This window comes from Cryptomeria japonica, chromosome 4 (genome assembly GCF_030272615.1).
Source record: "Cryptomeria japonica chromosome 4, Sugi_1.0, whole genome shotgun sequence".
Taxonomy (NCBI): domain Eukaryota; kingdom Viridiplantae; phylum Streptophyta; class Pinopsida; order Cupressales; family Cupressaceae; genus Cryptomeria; species Cryptomeria japonica.
This window is the reverse complement of record NC_081408.1, coordinates 403326150-403340196: the sequence shown is the minus strand read 5'-3', so window position 1 is coordinate 403340196 and position 14047 is coordinate 403326150. Positions and strand designations below refer to the sequence as shown.

General features: G+C 34.7%; 1 protein-coding gene across 1 annotated transcript; it reads right to left on the bottom strand.

Annotated features, from left to right (window-relative positions):
* Positions 1 to 1961: 1961 nt before the first annotated feature.
* On the bottom strand, positions 1962 to 5886 carry LOC131074687 (uncharacterized). Its single transcript, XM_058011371.2, has 4 exons — positions 5403 to 5886; positions 3700 to 4590; positions 3383 to 3430; positions 1962 to 3217 (listed from the first exon to the last, which is right to left on the bottom strand). The coding sequence occupies exons 1-4, from the start codon at positions 5586 to 5588 to the stop codon at positions 2762 to 2764; spliced, it is 1581 nt and encodes a 526-aa protein (XP_057867354.2). The 5' UTR covers positions 5589 to 5886; the 3' UTR covers positions 1962 to 2761.
* Between the last annotated feature and the right edge of the window lie 8161 nt (positions 5887 to 14047).

The window sequence follows — 14047 nt, the reverse complement described above, 5'->3', positions numbered from 1 at the left end:
AATGCTTGCACCTTATCCCAAATTGCTTAACATAGACTCCCTTACATTTCTTAGATGCGAAAAGTTGCAGTCCAATGCATAGAAGTTGTTTTGAGTAATCCAACCTGCATTCAAATTGTGATGAATTTGCCACTTTCTACAAAGAAGCTTTTGCACATTCACAATCATCGTGATCCTTTTGTTACAGTCATGGTTTGTTTGACACAATTAATTATATATTTTCTATGATCAATGACACTTTTATTGACCATGAAAACGACAAAAAAACGAAATCAAAACTTGAAAACCACCTTGTTTTGATGCCTACATATATCATCTATCTCTCCGGGATGCTCTAGATCATCCCAAGTCTATGTTTTGACCTTATTGACAAAGAAACTTAGCAATAAATCCTAGTATAAATAAAATAAAATAAAAAAAAGAGCTTAAATATGTAATATGTCCAAAACAGATTTTAATAAATTTTATACACCAATATACATAAAACCACACAGTAATATACTTCATCAGCTTATACAGCATCTTGCACATGTCTTCCAATTCATTTCTCATGTTTCATTCATAAATGTCTCATAAATCCTCCAAATTTCCTTATTCTCCCATACATATTATTTTGATGTGATTCATGCTCTTATCTACCACTTTTTTATGTAGCTTCTTTACGCTTTTCCATGACGCATTTTCCTATTCACAATAATTCCTGATCATTCAAAGTAAGTCTTTTCTCACAATTGTACCTTTTCTTTTATAGTATTTATTTCTTATAAAGCTTATTTAGGCAAATCATTGTGTATTGAAGACTATTGAAGTAACCCTAACAACAAACTTACATAAAAACTCTTTGACCGCTGAAAATAAACCTCAACCAGGTCTCGTTGACTATATGTGGATGAACAACTGACCTTCCGATCAGAAATTGGATCCATTTTCAGATTAAAAAATTGGTTATTCATCTGTGTACAAAACCCCATCACTCATCTGTCTTATAAACAATTTTGTGCTGCTTGATGAGAAACTCCGTCCAGATGTGAAATCTTCGCTCTATAATTTCCTCAAGCTTGCTTCAAATTTCAAACGCAAGTATGCTTCGTGATGATTATTCACGTCATCTCACTTTGGGTTTTTGTAGGTCATATTGCATTTTGACACCCACCAAACTGGGTTGTAATGATCATGGTTGTTAAGCCATGCCTTCCTTGCTTACTTCTGATATGGGGCGACTGGCAGATTGGGGTCATAAATGGTCCCCGATGGGATTAAAGCATCAACTAAAGTGTCTTTACATTACATTTGTAAAGAAAAACTAACGAAAAGCTGTAAACAATTGTTTCACCATTTTTTATTAGTGCCCACAGAACTGATATTTTGATTGCAACAGCTGGAATTGCATCTATATTACTCAAAAGTTGAGATGGATATATGATATATTTCATTTGAGATTATACTAGTGCGTCTGACAAGACTTCTGCCCCTGCTACGGTATAAGGTATTAGAATAAGTTCGAGGAATAGAGCAAAAAGTTGGATTCCTTATTCTTTATGATCCATTAGGAAAATGTTGAAAACTTCTTACGATCCGCTACGCATGCATTCACCATAAGTGCAGAACAACTAAATCACTTTTAATATTTGACCCAAAAGAAGCCAGAAAATTTATCTGAATTTCAAGGACAAACATTACATAACCATTAATTATGATTCTGTTATTCATGAGCCATTTGCAACGTAAACAATAATTGCTTTAGAAAACATCATAAAACATTTGAAGGGTTAGGTTGAATGTTCTATCAACTTTTTAACTTTAGGTGCCAATAACACAGAAATAAACTAACTCTGTTGTGTGTACAAATCTTGATATGCCCATCTCGAACAATGATGAATATTGGTTGCAAATTAACCAAAACAGCCTAAAATGATAAACCAGTTCTCAATTAAATGACATTTTATTAAAAGTCAGTAGTATATGAGAAAAGGGACGCAATTATCCCAAAAGGCATTTTTAAAATCTCAATAAATTTACTCAAAAAATAATGTTAGCTGTCTCATTACAGTTCACTTTCAGCAGCTTGTATGTAATCACAATTTTGTTGCTAACATATTAGCAATTCAGTAGTATAGAAACGGCATTCTTGAGTGAGAGTGAAAAGTGATGTTGTTCAGTATCATGCTCACTAAGAGCAATGACATGACTCCACCGAATTCCATACAAATTACAACTTGCTCCAAACAAACTTCCAAATGCATGTAATGGAACATTTACCTGTATTTTTTATGTCTTCAAATCATGCTTCATCAGCCATCCCACAAAATGTCTTATTTACATATCAAAGTGAACCATAGGTATGACCTACAGTAGCAACTGCTAATCTCATCACTAACTGAAGTGTCCCATGGATGATTAGCAAACCTAAGATTGTTCCCATCAAACCACCAAGTCCTTAACCTCTTTATGTTTCTTGAAGAATTAGGAATAATATATGTCAAATACAAGAGTGAAGATGGACCCACAAGGTCCTGTATTTCTGAGACAATGAGACTAATCTCGTAAGTGGTACTCAAAGTATGATTGCTTCAAAGCAAAACCTTGAAGCCTCCATAAAATCAAATATCCTTAATATCAACATCGATGAAAGAAATTCTTTGAGTTTCTGAAAAATAATCAGCGTGGCATGTGGATCTGTAGTTAGCAACCAAGATGCATCTTATGACTAAAGTCTTCAGAACCATTATACTCCATAGGAACAAACCTGGCTTATATGTACTCACTTGAGAACTGTACTTGCTTGTTCATTCATTGCCCTTCGAGACAACTTTGTTTTACTAAAACCTGCTGCTGGACTGCTTTCAATGGCCATATTTCTCATTGAAACCTCAGCTTTCTCCAAGGCTTCTCTTGTACCTTCACTTTCCCTTTTTTTTCTATCCATAGCATCTTCAATCTCAGCTGGACTGTTATTCCTTGAAGTTAATGTAGGACAAAGATATGTATCCTGTTTGAGCCATGGATGAAGAAGGCACTGGCCTGCTGTAGGCCTCTTTTCTGGTACAAAGTCCAGCAATGGAAGCAAAAATTCTGCAAGTTTGCCAGCATCTTTCTCACTTAACTTATATTTTTCAAAAAGTATTCGATCTAAGGGCCAAAATCGGAGTCGTCTGATATGCTTTAAATCCCCATGCCTGTCAAAAAGATCTCGTGAATGGCTGCCACCTAAAGCAATCTGTTCACATATCGTCTGCATTAGAAAATGACGCCCCACTTTGAAGAATAGCACTCTTGACATTTCAGATTTCAACTCATGAACAAATGACATGAATGTTAAAAAAAAGAAACTTGACCCATGAACCATTCAAGGAAAGTCATTTATTTCTAAATGGCATCTTACCTTACGAGGCATCTTCCCAAGGAGTTCCATCATCAAGGCAAGGTGATCCTATACAAAAATAACCACCACAATTACGTGAGAGCTAAACACACGGGTAAACTTGTAAAGGGTAACGGCCAACCAGAAAATCTTAATAGATGTGTATAATAGAATGCAGCTGAGAACCTAAGCCACAGTTTTCAGAATATGAATTATAATTATGGTTTAAATTAAACACCAACTGATAAGCTGTAAATTTTGATGCATAACAGTTAGTTTTTGAAAATCAAATATCCGAAATCCAACCACATAAAAGTCTGGGGACAAGACTGCTTTACCTCATCACAAGAATAATGTTCTGAACCATGTGGATCAAATAACACATCACCTGTTGCAAGTTCAAAAACTATGCAAGCAAATGACCACATGTCTACTGGTGTAGAATAATTTGAACCCAGGATAACCTCTGGAGATCGATATTGCCTTGTCTGGATGTCCGTTGTAAACTGCTTGTGTATCCAGCAGGCATTTCCCATATCTACTATTTTGCATCTCAAATCCATTGACTGCAGGCTCTGAATCTTAGAAGCATGAATTGCTTTATTATCTCTCTCATGTGGATGTTTCAAACCAGTAGCTGAAAATTTCTGTCCACCATCCTGCTCTGCATTGGCTGATTCTCTTTCTTGAACCATGACACTGCTTGCACATTTATTCACAGCCCTATTAGCCTTTCTCTTCAATTTATTCTTCTGGGCTTCATTTATACTCTCTTTTCCACTAGATGACCTTAAAAGGTGATTAGGATTGTCTAAAATGGGTGCAAGCAAGGGAGGTTCATTGGAATTTCTTGGATCTTTAGATGGGTCAATGGGAGAATATAGAAGAATGTTTTCAGGCTTCAAATCAGTGTGAATAATTGATAGCTCTCGATGCAAATAATCCAAACCTTTCAAAATATGGACACTAATTTGACGAACTATATCCAAGGCAACTCCTCTGTATTGAGTATACTTGATCAATGACAACAAACTGTCCCCCAAATACTCAAAAACCATACAAACATGCTGCCCATTAGGCCCAGTATGCTTGAAATGGTCAAGCAATTTGACAACGCCACTTTTATCCTCCAGATCTGCTGCTGCAATTTGCTTTAAAATATTGATCTCGTCTAAAGCTGCCTCTGAATAACTCTGTGCACTCTTCTGCACCTTCAGCGCCACATATCTCTGCAACAGAATGACACTACATAAATGACGCATTCCTACATAAATAGATCTCCGGGCAGCAATTCCATTTTTATGAACGTGCAAAGCACAATTCTTTATAAATATACATGTAAGACACAACCCACTTAATAAAAACTAAACCTACGCCCATAAAACCTACATTAGAATAAAACTGAAAAACCTCCAAGAAAATTGGTTCTCACAAGATAAATGACAGTATACATACATAAATGGATCTGCAAGCTGCAATTTTTATTTTGGGATTGTGCACAGAATAATTCTATATAAATTATACCTGAAAGATGAAACCCACTTAATAAAAACAATACCTACACCTATGAAAACCCACATAAGAATAAAACTGAAAACCCTCCAAGAAAATTACATTCACAAAAGATAATTGACGCATTCCTATTTAAATGGATCCCTGGGCAGATATTTTAATTTCATAAAATGCTTTAAAACTGTAAATGCAAAATGAAACCTGCTTAAAAAAAAAAAAATCTATGGCAATAAAATTCCATATATGAATAAAACTGGAAACCTTCCGAAAAATTACTTCCCTGTAGATAAATGAGAATTAGAAGAACAACCCATGTGGGTACACGAATTTTCTTTTCGCTTGGTTATCTAACTATAAAGGAATTCCGTAACAAATTCTAATGTCGGTGCAGCTGAATTATAAGATTTTATGTTCGATCCAGAGAAATTCAAAAGACCTGTGATCTTCCATTGTGACCTAAGCTACAGTGTAATCATGAACGTTAAGCATGATAATTACCAAATTGGTGGGTAAATGGAGAAATTAGTACCGATTGATGGAGGTCCCAGGCGAGCCAGACAGTAGAAAAATGCCCCCAGCCCAGCTTCCGTTGGACTACATATCTGCCATTGTTAAAGGAATCACCTATGCGAACAGCGTGGTATCCTCCTTTCCTGTACTCTTCCGTTCCTTCATCTTCTGAATCTGCGAACGAATCCTCCTCTACTCCCGCCATCAAACCCACCAATCCCGCTGCCAATTTTTTTCTCTTTCAAATCTCTCTGTTGTAGATTTAGGATAAAACTAAAACTGAAGCAAATCTGATGGTTGAAGATTTATAATAAGACTTCAACTGTCTGCTTTTATGAACAGGAGATCTAGCGAAAGAGAACTTTGGCAAGATTACTAAGAAAAAGCACGCGTACATTGCATTGTGTGGAGATGAGTTACCCAAAATAAAATAAAGCCTTGTTTATACATATCTATGTAGCAATACCCAAGGAAGGAGCTTGACTACTCAGGTAGCCTCACCTCACCTAATTAGGTTTTAATTTAAATTTGTCTACACAGATTGATATGTGTTGGGGTTTGATATGATATGGGTGTGGTATGATTGGGACCTTGCCTTTATTTCCAAGCTACTCTTTATCTACATGTGGAAGAGAGATTTAAAGGAGGAAAGTGTATTGCTTTTCATTATTTTTATTTACCTTATGTAAAAAAAAATGCATGATTTTACTAATATGATTTTGTTTTTTATATGTTTATGATTTCAAATTTAAATTTAGCATTTTAATATATAGTTATGTTTAAAGCATTTTTTATATGGATGACTTATTTTTTGAAATCAATGATTTAAAATTGAGAAGGATTGGAGAAGATAGAATTATTCTTAATTGTATGCTTACATTTATATTAATTTAAAATGTCTTTTATGATAAAAAATTAAATATATATATATATATATATATAGAAAAAGAATGTACATATCAGGAAAAATCAGTTATCCATGAGGACAACTCCCCCACAAATCCCTATTGTTTCAAGGACAGGGACCTCTCTAGGATGGGGGATGGGTGGGAGACGTCCCTCCATTGAACTGCCACTGTCACTGCCATTGGGACGTTAAGGACGTAGTCAAGATGGGGGAATGTTAAGATGTCCTAGGATGGTCAGGTGTCCCTCAATCGTGTTGGGAACATGCAACAATCTCCTATGCCTAGGCAACAAAAAATTAAGGAAAAAATAATAAAAAATAGTGTTTGCCTCAATTCCAAAGCCCAAGGACAAACCCTAATGGCCAATGGGACCCCCAATGCCTTCTAAACTCTATAAAACACAAAAAATTCTTCACTTTTACTCACAATCTTGTTGCAACGTTTGTTGAAGAGGAGCAAGAGAGTGAGTGAAGGAGTTTTTGAGCATGATTGAAGTGTTGCAAGTGCAATAGGGGTGAGAAGGAGCAAGAGGAAGAGGAAGAAGGGGATTCTACACCAAATTGGAAGGCTTTTTCAAGCATAAGGTAGAATTCTATGACTAATTTTTCATTTTTTTGTTTTTCTAAGTTTCATTTTCAAAATTGAATTTTAATCATAATTTCATGGACATGGTTGCAAATGCATATTCATAGATTCATTGCAATGTTCATTGTTCATTGTTCATTGTTGAAAGGAAGCAAAGGTGTGGAAAACTCTTGCACTAATCTAGTGGGGGAGATGTGCAAATTTTCCTACAGATTTTAACTATTATGAAATAAGAAACACATTTAGATAGAGATAATAAACATGCAAATAATATACCACCATGAACACACGATACACGTAGGGAAAAGCCTTTCGAGAGAAAAAAAAAACACACGCACACTCCAAAAGCACAATACTTGTATTTTCAATAAATTTATCAATTGTAATACAATATCAACACGACAACCTTATATGGAAAAATACAATAAAGGAAGAAGCTTCTAGATGAAGACAAAAAGAGGGGTTCAAGCAATTCCAACCACCTCTAAGCATGCAAATGACACATGTACATCATCCTTTGACCCATCATTCAAACCTCCTAAGTTGGGTGCCCAAAATTTATTGTATTTAGGTATGACAAATGCTTTTACACATCTTATGATTATCATAAAAATAATCATGACTGACAGCACTTACAGTTGTAAGAGAATCCATCATAATTGACATTTAATAATTGATCCTCTTACACCCTATCATTACCCAATGTGGGTGCCCACCTTCTCCATGCAAAGGTGTCTCCTACCACTTGTCCATTCTTCACAAAATTTGTCATAGGCTGATATGTAAGTGTGTCATAGATCATGTCATAGATTTTATCATAAATATGTCATAACATGACACTTGGCACTTGCATATCATTAATAAAATATCTTCAAAGTGGGACGCCTACCTCCACATGTGCAGCATATGTGTCATACAATCATCACCAAGTAGGTTGCCACCAAGCCTATGGGTCCCACTAGATAAGTAGACATTTATCTAGGTAATTTATTAAATAAAATAATAAATAAATATATTTAAAATTATAATAATCAATAGGATTTGCAAAGGTTGAGACATGTTAATTCCAACATTCTCCCACTCGATGAAGACCTTCCAAATGGCCCATAGATCAATTACAAGGGCTAAGAGGCCCATAGAACTGGAACACCGTTTGAACTTCTATGTGCTCACTAGTTTTGTCAATGCATCTACAACATTCATCAAAGTGTCAACTTTCTCCAAATTTACCTTCCCATCCTCTACCATATCTCAAACAAAATAAAATTGAACATCAATGTGCTTTGTTCTGGCTTGGAAAGCTAGATTATTTGCTAAGCAAATGGTACTCTAAATGTCATGATAGATAGTAATCAATTTTGCATCAAACTCAATATTTGAACACAATCATCTAACCTAAATGACTTCCTTACAAGCATGAGTAGCTTCCATATACTTTTCTTTTGTCATGGACAAAGTGATTACAACTTGTTGCTTACTCATCTAACTAATAGCACCACCATACATAGTAAAAACATAACCATTGGTAGATCTTCTTCTATCAATGTCACCTACCCAATCTAAATCGACATATCCATAGATACTCACAGAATGCTAAGGTATAGTAGGATAATGATGAAAATGAAAGAAATACTCAAAAGTACCCCTCAAATATCTAAACACTCTCTTAATTGCATCCCAATGCACCTATCCAAGATTAGCCACATATTGCTTAGAACTCCCACTACTTGGGCAATGTCTAGTCTAGTACGGACCATGACATACATAATAATACCAACACCACTTGCATATGTGACATTGGCCATGTCATCCACCTCAATAGGAGATTTTGGACAATCCTCTGTAGATAACTTTGTTCCTAATGCAACAAGAACTATCATGGATCTACAAGTTATCATGCTAAATCTCTCCAACATTGAATTCGCATACTTACTCTAGCTTAACAAAAGCTTTCAGTAAACTTTGTCTATTTTGATCTTCATCCCCTAAATGTACCTAGTTGTACCCAAATCTTTCACTTTAAATTGTGCTGACAATTAAGACTTCAAGTCAAAAATCAAATATTCATTCCTACATAGTAACATATCATCCACATATAATGCGATAATGAGAATGCGACCATAATTGATTTGGGAATTAACACAATGATCAAATTAGACCTCCAAAATCCCAAACTCAACACATTAGTATCATACTTTTGGTACAACATCCTAGGAGACTATTTTAGACCATACAAGGACTTTTTAAACTTGCAAACTATATTTTCTTTACCTTTCACCATAAATTGCTTTATCTATGACATATAGATCTCTTCTTCCAAATCACCATGAAGAAATGTTGTCTACTCATCCCTTTGCTTGATTTTCTAATCATGAGATATAAAAAGTGATAATAAGAACCAAATGGATGTCAACTTTACAACAAAAAACAAAATCTTGCCATTATCTATTCCTTCAACCTAGGAATACCCCTTTGTAATCGACCATGCTTTATGCTTCTCAACACTACCGTCAGGACCCAGCTTTTTCTTGAACACCCATTTACATCTCACGGACTTGTGTCCTTCAGTCAAAGCCACCAAATCCAAGAAACTACATCATTCATATCCATAGCCTTTGTAATAGTCCTAAGATCATCAATGTTAGCAATGAAAGCAAAAATACAACTAGAATCTAACAATGAATAACCAAACCTATATGGTCGTTCCTTGATTCTCATAGACCTCCTCAAAGGCTAAGATTAAGGTTCTTCATCTTCTTCGTAACTTTTAGAGCTACTAAATCCCTCCTCATCATTAAGTCCACTAGGAGCTCATAGTTCTTTCTGAAGGATAGAAGGAACCTAAAATACCTCCTTAATTTGTTTCTCCTCTTTCTCTAGTTGTATCTCAATAGTGAAAGGTTTCATCTCTCTGAAAATAACAATTTGTCATAGCGAACCTTCTATATCACTAGATCCCAAAGTGTGAACCCTTTTACATTGACACCATATCCAATAAAGATGCACTTAATGACCATGTTCTCCAACTTAGATCTTTCTTCACTCAAAATGTGAGCATAATATTTGTAACCAAATACTTTGAGATGTCTCATCAAGTAATTCTTTCCTAACCACGTCTCAATAGGTGTTTTATCAACAAGCATTGATTTAGGAGATCTGTTTACCAAATAGTGGGTAGTGGCTATAGCTTCAACCCAAAATTTTTGTTTGAGGCAAACACCACTAAGCATACTCCTAGCCCTCTCCATTCACATCTTATTCATCATCTTCGCAACTCCATTATGTTGAGGGGTGTATGGAGTTGTCTTATGCCTCACAATATCATGGTTCTTAAAAAAACCTATCAAAATCTACCAAACAAAACTCAGTGCTCACCATTGATGTCAATCTTTAAACACTTAATCTTTGTACAAGCCTGATCATCAACAAGAGCCTTAAAATCCTTAAATTGACTAAAGACTTCATATTTTCTTTTGAGAAAATAAAGAAGTGTCTTTCGACTATAGTTGTCTATAAATGATACAAAATACATAGGTTTAGAAATCAAAGGAACATTAACAAGAGCAAAAACATCAGAATGTATCAAGTCCAACAACCTAGATGATTTGTGAGAGCTAGAGTAAAACTAAACACTATTTTGCTTGCCATAAATGCAGTATTTATAAAAATCAAACTCGAGATTACAATCATCAATCCCCTCTATGAGACATTTATTTTTTAGGTTTTTGAGACTCTTCTCACCAATGTGACCAAGTCTTTGATGTCATAACATCATCTTCTTCACTATAAATTTCATCTCCAAAGAATTGGCACCTTTAGGTACCCAAAAAGCACAAACATCATATGTAAAAGTAATAGATATCTTCATAGCTCAATCTGACAGTGAGGATGAAGAATCTAGAGCCCTTTTCTTTGGCTTCACAGAAGTATTATTTTATTAAATTGTGCATGCACATCTAGCTTATACATGGTGCCAATTTGAGCACCCTTAGTAAGCACAATAGAATGTCTACTCATCTTGCATGCACATAGTGATAAAACATCTTGCACACCCACATCAATCAATTCACTTACAAAGAGTAGATTTTGTGTCAAACCCGAGATATGCATAACACCATCGATCTCCTTCACTTTGTCATCAAAGAATCTAATCTTAAATTTTCAATGACCAATATCCTTTAGATGAGAGTCATCACCAAGATACACCATCACATTCTTCATACTTTGTAAGCCAACCTTGATGTGAGGTCATTTGGAAAGATGCACTTGCATCTATCGACCACATATCTTCCAATTCATGTGTTACCAAATGTTGTGACAAAGGCTTCACCATCATCTTCATAGGATTTATCTGAATTTGAATCAAAGTTTCTCTTCTTTTTTTCCTCCTTATATTCTTTATGAAAGTGACCAATTTTTCCATGGTTCCAACACTCTGCCTTGAATATTATAGGAGACTTAGATCTCCCATAGGATTTGTCTTTCATCTTTCATGTCCTTCTTGTTTCCTTTCTCTTTTGATATACCACAAACTACAAGAGCCTCCTTAGCTGACTCAAAAGTCTTCCTTCACATCTCTTCAAAAAGTAACGATGCTACCACCTCATCCATCTTGAACTTGGTGGTTGTACTCCCAATAGTGATAACAAGGTGGTCCCATGAGTCTAGCAAGGAACACAACAAAAGCGTGCAACAATCATCCTCCTTGATCTTACATAGCCTAGTTGAGTAATTATCTTGTTAAAGTGAATTAATATGATTGAAAATTGATCCTCTATATTCCATCTTCAAATAATACATTTTATTTCTCAAGAAGAACTTGTTTACCATGGATTTATCATGATAAACATCTACAAGCTTCTACCAAATATCTTTCACACTCTTCTCTTCATGGGTAGAGACTTATGAGGACCTTAGCTTTTTTATTAATTACATCCCAAACATCCTAGGCCATGGTGACTATTATTGTTTTATATATTGCAACCCATAAATCTTGATCTATGAGTATATCCTCCATTTTAAACTTCCATTGTTTGAAGTTAGTGTTGTTAGACTTCTCTATCTCGACTTTTATGGATGTGCTTTCCATCTTCTTCCTGCAACAAGATTTTGAAAATAATTTGCAAAAGCTCCCACTCAAATTAAGATTGGAATAAAGAACCCACTACCTAACAATGAAACTAAAACTATCCAAGCTCTTATACAAATTGAAAGGAATCCAAGGTATGAAAAACACTTCCTAACACTAATCTAGTGGGGGAGATAGAGAAAATTATCTTAAAAATCTTAACTATTACGAAATAAGAAATGTATTCTAGAGATAATAACATGCAAACAATATACCACAATGAAGACATGATATACTGGGAAAAACCCTTTCAAGAGAAAAATCTCACACTCCAAAAGCACAGTACTTTATATTTTCAATAAGCCTATCAATTACAATACAATATCAACACTTTGGTCCAATTACAATATAATATCAACACTTAGCTTCTTCAACAGGAATGTTCGATCAATAACCCACAATCTAATTTGATTGTGGTAGTGTAACACTTCACTTGCAAAACATAATATACATAATACTCTCCAAGACTACCTTATATGGAGAAACATAGCAAAGGAGGAAGCTTCTAGATGAAGATAGATGAGGGGTTCATGCAAAACACTTTGCACACTTTTTCAACCATTTGTAAGCATACAAATAACTCATTTACATCATCCTTTGACTCCTCATTCATACCTCCTAAGTTGGGTGCCCAAAATTTACTATATTTAGGTATTAAAAATGTTCTTACACATCTTATGGTTGTCATAAAAATAATCATGACTAACAACACTTACAACCATAAGAGAATCTATCATAATTGACTATTATTAATTGATCCTTTTATAGCTTGTCATTACACAACTTGGGTGCCTAACTTCTCCATGCAAAGATGTCTCCTACCACTCAAGTCCATTATGTCATAAAATTTGTCATAGATTGTCAATGTAAGTGTGTCATAGATCTTGTCATATATTTTGTCATAAATCTATCATAATATGACACTTAGCACTTACATATCATTAATATAATATCCTCAAAGTGGGACGCCTACCTCCACATGTGTAACATGTGTGTCATGCAATCACCACAAATCCCATGGGTCCCATTAGATGACTACATATTTGTGGAAAATTAATTAAAGAAAATAATAAATTATATCAAATATTACAATAATCAATGTTAGGATTTTCAAAGGTTGAGACACCTTAATCCAAACAATATTGTCATCAAGATTCAATGTTGAAATTTAGAATTTTATTTTTAAGTTTGTCAAATTAGGCTAAAAGTTGAAACTTTTAGAATTATAAACTTATATTTTATTGTAGTATCACAATGACTTCTCATGGCATGAATAAGGATGAGGTCTAGGTTCATAGTGAAAGTACTAAATCTAGTTATGCACATGAGGCTAAGAGGGTTGGCCATGAGAATGAAACTAAAACCCAAACTGCTAATTCCATAGAAAGTGTGGCTACAAGTATAAATTACCCCTCCACATTACAAGAAGAGTATGTTAGCGATCTTTCTGATCATAAGTCTCCTCTAAAATAATTTGCAACAAAATTGCCAAGTAGAACTGCATCATCTAGAGGTACAAGGTTTTGGAAGTTCAACTTTTATGCACTTGAATTTTATGCTAACATTACTGGAGTGTATGCCCACCTTCTTCATATTAGAGGAAAAGGTGTGGAAGAATGTTCTTTTTTGAGAAGACCAACAAACTTGATTTACGAAGTTGAGATATGGAAGCTAGGGGTGTCACTAATGATAATGCACCTACGCATGTGTTTTCTTCTTTGTCTCGTAGGTCACAAGATCATATGAACCAGCCACATGATTCTACTCATACTTTGTAGAGGAGAGTGATAGATATTTCAAGTTCTTATTTAGGGGCCCATGCAAAGAGTGGCTAGGGAGGAACACAAATGATGAACATCCAGGGTGTAAGAGCAATCTTGCATCACCCCCAAAAAAAAATTGTTATTTTTCAATAAAGCTAGAAATGGAAAAATTTCTATTTGTTGAAAAACAAAAAGAGAGAAAAAAAATAAACAAAATAAACAAAAAGTTAGTTATCATAAAGTTACTTTTGTAACTTTTTATTAATAAATATTTAGTTAG